An 8471-nucleotide genomic window follows, 5' to 3' on the forward strand; every position below is an offset into this window, starting at 1 on the left:
AAAATATAAATAATAATAATAAATTTTGTTGTAGCGGTGACGACGGAGAAGGTTGAAGTATATATAAAAGCAAGTGAAATTTACATTATTAATATGGAACCGTCCTAAAAAGCTACAGTCTCTCTCTCTCATAATTCACCTAGCTGGTCGCATCCTTGACACGACATACAGAGGAACATTGTGTGTGAGTGGGTGAGAAGTACTGTGTAGGTGTAGGGAATTGGGAGAGACAAAAACGCGAAATACTAGCTAGCGTTTCTATCACTTGAACTTGGTTTATGACATGAGATGAGAGGTCTGTGGTGCTATGAAGCCACAGCTACCTGGATCTCCCCTTCTGTAATTGGTCGGAAACCAACTCGCTTCTGCAACACACAAATATATAAGTGATTAAATAAACTGAAAACTCTTTTGAGGAGTTGTCTGAAAAAGAGGTCTTCGGCATCCTCCCCTTTACAGATTGCAACTAAAATTCTACTGTCTTGGATATGTATGTACCCTAACCCCCCAATCCAATTCATCACATCTTACAGGATTCAAAAGCATAACACATGTTTTAATGATCACTTAGACAATGCATCAACTATTGAAAAGCCAACATAATTTGACTATGACATGGTCAAAATTAATTGTTAGAACTTCTTGGCCCTTTTGTTTAGCAAAATAGAAAAAGAATTTCCCTAACTATATGTCTCCAACTATTTTATTTATTATACAAGTTTGAACTTATCATTTTACTATTATTATCTCTTTTTTTTTTTCAATTTTTATTTTTAAAGTTTAATATTTGCGTGTCGAATTTTTGTAAGCAAAAGCACATGGAAATGATACGTCAAAGCCACTAAACATGCCATGAAAAAAGGACAAATGTTGGAGGAAATTAAATTAAATTAAAAAAATATTAAACTAACCTCACGGGGCTTGATGCCTCGTTTGAAGTCCACACCATTATCACCCTTCCAATGCATATGCACGTTCGGCGCCGCCGCTTCCCCGCCGCCTTTTTTCATGCAAAGGCTCACAATTTTTTCCGCCACCTCAGCTCCATCCTTGCTATCCGCCATCAACCTCTCCACCTCCGCCTTCGGCAGCCTCATCCTCACTCTTACTCCTCCACCTCCTCCTTCTGAACCCCCTTTCTTCTCCTCCTCCGACGCCATGCTCGCCGGCTTCATGATGGACAAATCCGAAGCCGACCGCCGCGCCAGCATCAGGCTCTCGAGTCGGTCCTTTGCGCTCATTTGGATTCCCGATCGCACCCTCCTGGCTCCCTTCTCTTCCGGGAACTTGGGCAGTTCGACGAGGAAATAGAGCCGTTTGGGCTTCAGCTCCTGCTGCGGCTCCAACGGCTTGGCTCGCACTCCATAATGCTTCACCGCCTCCGACTCCAGCAAAACATGACCCGGATGGCTCTCCACCACCGACCCGGCACGAACAGGAGTCTTTAACTTGAAAGTTTCGCCATTGATTTTCATCACTTTCGCACTCTTTTTTCCTCCCAAACTGTTTCCCATTTTACAAAATATTTTCTGAGTTATTTTGTTGAATTTTTCTTCGCAACAAAAGCTTTAATGAGAAAATTACGTAAGGTGATGGGGTTTGAGAGATAGAGAAGTGCAGGTTTTATGATGGGGTTATTTGTTAGGGGTTATGGGTATAGAAGTATATATGTGGGGTCAAAGAAAGAGTGCAAATTTTGAAAAATAGGGAGCTACTTCGACAAAGATCAAGAAGTTTGTGACCATTTCACGATCCAATCTATAGAATTTGTTGAGTGCTATTTGTTTGGTGAGAAATTTTTACTCATACACGATTTTTATCATATCTGAATTAATTATCTAAAACGTGTAATAATAAATTTATTTAATAATTAAATTATATTACAAATATATCATTTTTTCTACATAACTGATTTAGTTCAATCAAATTTAATTTGAATAAACATCTTCCCTTTGGTTGATTTTCAATAAGATTTCAATGCTTGTATGCATGGCAACAACCATGCTATATTGGGAGGGTGGGGACAAGGATTAGTTGTTATTTAATTCTCTCTAAAAATTCAAGAATTGGGAAATATTTTGTAGGTATAATATTAATTACCATAAAGTATTTGTTACGTATTCTTATAAATCACGTTAACTTACGCAAAATTATAATTAGCATTGTCTATATATATGTTTGATAATGTGAACATAGATAACAAATATATAAGTTATTAGTAATCAATATGGTAGTTTGAGGTTAATAAGTTGGACATGAAGGATAAGAATAAGTAGGTATTGGTTAATTTATACCAAAATCATGTGAAAAAAAGTTGAAACAAACATGTGAGTGAGAAAAGAATGAAGATGAGGATGATAGCAACATATATAGAAGAGAAGTTTAGAGTAATTAGGGGGAAAATTAACAAGAATGAATGATGTGTTTAACTAATAATAATTTCTTGAAAAGGTGCGGCTGACTGTGGTAGAAATGATTACACAATCTGTGGCTTAATGTTAATGGGTTAATATGTTGAATGAAAGTGACTTACGTTAATCACGGGTGTGGATCCAAGAACTCTTCCAGAGATTCCATTCAATTTGCATGTGGCCTTTTTTGACTAGTTATACCAATATACCTCAATTGTTTAATATATTGTTGTAAAATTATTTTTAATAACTTATATATTAATTTCCCTTCGTTAGAGAGACGTAACTCACTCACTCTTAATATGCATTGCCACCCAACAACTAATCTTTTGTGTCATTTTGTGCAGAAAAAACGCAAGGGTTTGATCCTGCCGTGTTGGGAAAATTTTAACCCCCATTGAATTTGATCAAATTGAAATTAATTACATGACAAGTATAATATACTCATTGTGCGAATAGTATACAGTTTATTGAAAATAATTGTGACAAGTGTGATACATTTATTATGCGATTAGTTTAATTTAAGAGTGGCAAATGGGCGGGTTGAGTCGTGTTGAAAATGGGTCTAAATAAGCGGGTTGAAAATGGGTCGGGTTGCAAATAGATTTGGTCGGATTGGTATAAACTATTTTATAATTTGAATCTAAAAGTTTTAAAATTTCACACAATGAAAAGAAAAAAAGGATAATATTTGAACTATTGAAAAAGATAATTACTATTTATAATGTAATACGACTAAATTTGTATTACATGTCATTTCTGACTAATGACCACGTACATCAAAATTCATTTGCTAAATCATAAAGTAAAAAATCTACTAAATATCTAACAGAATACTATATTTTATTAAAATAATTCATAAAACGTTTCAAATGCTCATTTTAAATGAACACTAAGCTGTGCAATCAAGTTTTTTATATTTGCTAAGACACAATTTTCATATGTGTGTGAGAGAAAGGGTTTAACGCAATTCAGCCCTCTGTGATATTGCAAATGATCCTCTTATGAAAAAGAATAGCAATTGACTCTCCTGTGTTTTTTAAAATGCAACAATTTTTTTTTTCCATAGGAGGTAATTTGCTCATTTACAATATCACATGAGACTACATTGTATTTTTTTCACGAGAGAAAGAGGGTAGTGTGTGTGTGTGTGAGAGAGAGAGAGTACGTGGATTGAGAAAATAGCGAGTTCTTTTAATTTTTTTGTTATTTGAATTTATGGGTCGAACACATGTGATGAATGATTTTTTGGTCAATAAGTTTGAATATTGTTGGTTTTTCAGACAAAAAAACATCAGTGTTTTCTTGTGAATTCTTGTTATGGGTGACGGCGAGCCACGGAATGGATAGGAGAAATAGTTTAGTCAAACATGTAGTTGGAGGGAGAGAGGGAGTGAGAGAGAGAGAGAGACGTTAGGTCCAGGGGGATGTGTTTTGTATTAAAAACAGATATAGAAAACATAATATAGATCAATTAATTTAGCACAAATTCAATTTGAATTGAACCTTTCTTGTGGAATGCCTAAAACTATGATAGATTAGGTCCAGGGGGATGTGCTTTGCATTTATCTGGTTTGTTGTTAATTTGACTAGGCTTAACCCTTAATTAAAATAATTAATTAATAAATTGGTAATTGAAAATTTGAATTTAATATAATAATGTAATTATGTAATTATCGTTTTTTGTTTATAAATAATTAAAAAAAAAAAAAAAGGGAGAGAGGAAAAGGCTACATCTCCATGTGTAGCGGCCCATACTCTTGGGAAAGGTGACTTCGTCGTGAAACTAAAGTTGGATTATTCAATTTGAAAATTTGAGCCCTCATTTTGTGAACACAAACAATCCTTGAATTCCTGCTCACAGTTAGGTGATGGATGAGTTGGGAATAGAATAGAATAGAATAGGCAGTCCAAAATCCAATTCCCGGCTTTTGTTTTTACTACATCGGATTCACATGGAATACAAAATGAGTTTTATTATATCAAGGTCAAAACATCCCTTCTCCTTACACAGACTTGACCCTTTGTTTTCAGACAAGCATCAAGAAAGTAAGCAGCCTTTGTGGGCATGAATTACAGAGTAAAATTATCAAATAGATTTTTGCCACTCAAGAATAGAGTAAATTAAATACAATGAAAGCGATGAGAAGTTTTTCCTTTTTTGCTCACGCTTTGATCCTCAATTTTGCACACTGTAAAATTCGTGTAATATCAACTGTCAGATAAAAAAGAATCCACGGAAGAGACAACTACTAAATCAGAGGTGTTGAGATTTACGGAGTTGTTCCAATAATGATGTAGCCTTCCTCTTGGCTCTCTCTGTGCCGGTTTTCGCAAGTTCTGAAAGAGGTATTGCTGCTCCAAGTCTAGTTAAGCGAGCAATATTTTCGTTATCTCTTCTGCACAAGGAAAGTAAAGTGGCAGCTGCATTCTCTTTGTTTCGAGGCAAACCTGTCCGCAGAAGATCTACCAAGACAGGTATCGTGCTGCCGTTCATGATGGCCAACTTTGCCTCTTGATGGCTTGCAAGAACTGAGAGTATGGTCAGAGCTTCGTCAACCATACAACTGCTTGAATCAGTAAGCATTTTTAACAGTGCAGTAATAATGCCGGCCCTAACAGCTCTTCCCTTGTTTCCCTGATATATACACAGATTGAATAATGCCGTTGCAGCATCTTTCTTCCCTCTTGAGCTCCCATTCTGAAGTAAATCCACCAAAGCAGGTATGGCCCCTGATGCACCAATTATTATTTTGTTTTCATCTGCAAGGGACAAGCAAAAGAGGGTTGCTGCAGCATTCTCTTTTGCTTCCATGCTTCCAGCTCTGAGGACTTGAACAATGGAAGGAATTGCATTGGCAAGCATAATGAGTCCCTTGTTATCGTCCAAGATGGAAAGATTGAGAATGGAAGTTACTGCATTGTCTTGAATTTGACCGTCATCAGATGTCAAAAGATTAACTAGGATTGGGATAGCTCCTGCCTCTCCAAGCAAAATTCTGTTATCTGTACTTCTTTTTGACAGTGACCGTATTTCCGCAACTGCAGCCCTACGTTCCTCGATGGACCTGCTTGAGAGTTTACGAACAAGAGCTTCAATAGCTGCTATATCCCCTGTGACATCACGAAACGAGCCATCACTCTTTTTTATCCTCCCATTCATTAGTGCTGTTGGCTGCTCTACATTATTTTTCACACACCAGTGAGATATTAAACTTCTCAAAACGTAATTTGTAGTAAGAGTGAGATGCTGGAGCTTCTGCTGAGTTTTTGGGCATGTCGTGTTGCCACAATCTATCCATCTCTGTATATAAGATCTCTCGTAGGTCTGGAAAAGTCAAAGGAAAGTTAGAAGTGATATACGTTGATGCTGATCATCTTTTGCCTTCTTCATCTAAGACTTTCTCTTAGGATGCAAAAGAACAAAACAGCAGAGTGGAATGTAAGTTTTACCTGGCCTGTGGCCACTATAACTGGATCCCTCATGAGTTCAAGAGATATAGGGCAAAGAAAATCATCAGGAATTACAAGAGAATCTGGCTTCTTGTTCTCCTCTTGAGTTTTGCAGGATGGGCTATTGATCTTCTCACTATCAGAATCCTTTGAGACACTAACCTCAGATGATGTGGGTGAGTTCCTTTCACTTTCTTGGTTCTGGACATCGTCTGAAGCATGGTCGACTGACCTACAGCCTTCTGCTAGACATTCCACTTTCTTTGTAACTTCATGATCAATGTTGCCAATATTTTCTACATGCAGGCCTCCCATTAACCTGTTGCTTTGCTGAAATGGATCAATCTCTTTGTCCAGTGGCTGAGATAATGCCCTATATAATACGCCTGAATTCAGAGGCCCACCATATCTTTCAGTGGCACGTCTCAACTGAGCCCGGACTAATTCAATCTGGCGACAAGAGATTACGTCACATGTGAATCCAATCCAAAAAATAGCAGAAAGATGCTAAGAAGAACTAACCTGTTCTTGTACTTCTTCTGATATATCAAACTCATCATAAGGGAAGTTAGACAGTGCTTTCTCCAATTTCCATGTCACACATTGAAATTGAAAAAGAATTTTCTTTGTCGCCCCATCCTTGAACAAAAAAGAAAAGGAAGTAAAACTTTAGGAAAGGCGGTTTTCAGTCTCAACGTCATTTCAAAGTACATGGGAACATTTTTGATGGATCTATCCCCAATATCAGGTCAATCTAAATGATGGCTATGCAAACAAAGATGGCTGATTATAATCATGTACAATAAATATATGATCTCCCTGCTCTTCGTAAGGTCAATAGTATGAACCAAAGCTCGCAGTTTCTATGTATTGGCCTTATCCCAAGATAGTCGAGTTTATGTTCTAAATCCAGAAACCAAAAAATAAAAAATCATATTCACAAATGAAAAACTCTGTTCATTACTAACTAAACAAATGCGGCAATGATAATAATGCAGTACTTTGGTCGATGATCTAAAAGACTGCATCGGTCATGGATGGATAAGCAATTTGATGGGTGTACATAAATCAAAGTGTTTAGTCTTCCGGCAAGAAATACGACAGCTGGATTGGCACAAACTGGAAGACAACCAGACATTTTAAGGAACCAAATAAGTGCTGTCTAACCTATTATAGCTCAGGCAGTAATTGGGTCCAAATGCATGTGTGCACATGCCCATGTCAACCTGACAAAAAGCATTACTTTAAACTACATTTTTATCCTCCAATTTAGAAACCAGCTTCTGGAAGCCTGACGTACATTTCATATGATAACATTGTTCTGATTTCAATCAAGGCGCTGGAACTCTCTTAAGGCCCATTTTGGAGGGGTGGATATACAACCAAGTATGAGAATTGCAACCACATATCCTGAAACAGTATCGGAAAAATAATCTCTCTGAACACAAACCTAAACAAGAAGAGAGCTCGCAAATCAGTTCTAGAGACAATCAAGAATTACAGTTTTATTCTCCAAATCAAAAGAATCAAATGAATGCACCGGTGAGCGACTGGGGTATCCATCAACCACCATCATCATTTCGCTTACCATCTATCCGTCGAAATCCAACAGTTTCGAAAATCCAGATTAGATCATAGCCAGCAGAAACCAGCCAATAATACATTCCTAAATATCGACAATCTTAATCAAGAATCCTACCAAAAATTCAACATTAAATCCTGCAAAATCATTTAAGATTCAATCGAGCACATAAAAGAACAAAATCCCATCTCAGTTCATCTACAAAGGGCATCGCACCCCCCCCAAAAATGTTCAACCCACATACAGATTAAACTCAAGTGATATGAATCATATGCGCAAAAGGAAGGGAAAGAAGACTTTGCATTGTGATAACATACTTACAGAAGAAAACTTGGCACTATCAAAATTGTTAGCAGCAAACACGAGTCTTTTTGCAGCCTGAAGGGCTAGAGTTAGATCAGCGAAGAAGGAACCGGAGAATGAAGACGAGCCCACTTCAGAATTTACTCGAATTTTCTTGGAGTCTCTGATCTCCTCAAGCAAATGAGCTAAAAGGGACACTCTTCTCGCCAGGTCCGTACAGTCCTTCTTGAAAAAACCCGAGAATCCGGCGATGGAGATCCGAACGACGTCTCGGACGAGGCGGAGGGGGGCAGCGGTGACCCCTCCACCCAAGGCCGTGGTGTCTGCGGCGGCCATTTGAGCAAAACAGTGGGAACGGAATTTCTGTTTGCCTTTCTTCTCACAACGACAATGCACTCGACATTGTTGCAATGGGGACAAGACAACCAAATGTGAGCTTATAAGGTTTGATGATGTTATACAGTTGGCAATTTTTCTTAATCAATCTCTGAATTATAGAAGAAAATGTAAAATTAAATAATTATTCATTTGATGAATTAATTAATATTCCATTTTCGATTACAATTAATTGTTTTAATTTTTTTTTCATTTTAAAAAACTAAATATAGAGTTCCCATCAACGAAACAAAAGAAAGAAAAAATAAAACAATTATGTTATTGGATTTTAATATTATGAAAAATGTAGTATGGAAGTATATACGTACCAATTACCAAACTAGGAG

The 8471-nt window shown here is 37.0% G+C and overlaps 2 protein-coding genes across 2 annotated transcripts; both read right to left on the reverse strand.

Moving 5' to 3' along the window:
* Positions 1-37: 37 nt before the first annotated feature.
* Positions 38-1653, reverse strand: LOC105160136 (uncharacterized protein At1g66480). The gene is made up of 2 exons (XM_011077404.3): positions 912-1653; positions 38-365 (listed from the first exon to the last, which is right to left on the reverse strand). The coding sequence occupies exons 1-2, from the start codon at positions 1512-1514 to the stop codon at positions 306-308; spliced, it is 663 nt and encodes a 220-aa protein (XP_011075706.1). The 5' UTR covers positions 1515-1653; the 3' UTR covers positions 38-305.
* A 2708-nt stretch (positions 1654-4361) lies between these two features.
* Positions 4362-8175, reverse strand: LOC105160145 (U-box domain-containing protein 11). The gene is made up of 4 exons (XM_011077411.3): positions 7768-8175; positions 6387-6503; positions 5865-6314; positions 4362-5739 (listed from the first exon to the last, which is right to left on the reverse strand). The coding sequence occupies exons 1-4, from the start codon at positions 8083-8085 to the stop codon at positions 4669-4671; spliced, it is 1956 nt and encodes a 651-aa protein (XP_011075713.1). The 5' UTR covers positions 8086-8175; the 3' UTR covers positions 4362-4668.
* Between the last annotated feature and the right edge of the window lie 296 nt (positions 8176-8471).

Source organism: Sesamum indicum, linkage group LG1, assembly GCF_026168435.1.
Source record: "Sesamum indicum cultivar Baizhima isolate 11 linkage group LG1, ASM2616843v1, whole genome shotgun sequence".
Taxonomy (NCBI): Eukaryota; Viridiplantae; Streptophyta; class Magnoliopsida; order Lamiales; family Pedaliaceae; genus Sesamum; species Sesamum indicum.

Excerpts from the sequence above, each read along its gene's own strand:
- LOC105160145 (XM_011077411.3), bottom strand. The coding sequence starts at position 8,085 with ATGGCCGCCGCAGACACCACGGCCTTGGGTGGAGGGGTCACCGCTGCC. Across the intron at positions 6,315-6,386 it reads CAGAAGAAGTACAAGAACAG|ATTGAATTAGTCCGGGCTCA; the intron begins GTTAGTTCTTCT and ends TCTTGTCGCCAG. Across the intron at positions 5,740-5,864 it reads TTATAGTGGCCACAGGCCAG|ACCTACGAGAGATCTTATAT; the intron begins GTAAAACTTACA and ends TGACTTTTCCAG.
- LOC105160136 (XM_011077404.3), bottom strand. The coding sequence starts at position 1,514 with ATGGGAAACAGTTTGGGAGGAAAAAAGAGTGCGAAAGTGATGAAAATC. Across the intron at positions 366-911 it reads GAGGCATCAAGCCCCGTGAG|AAGCGAGTTGGTTTCCGACC; the intron begins GTTAGTTTAATA and ends TGTGTGTTGCAG.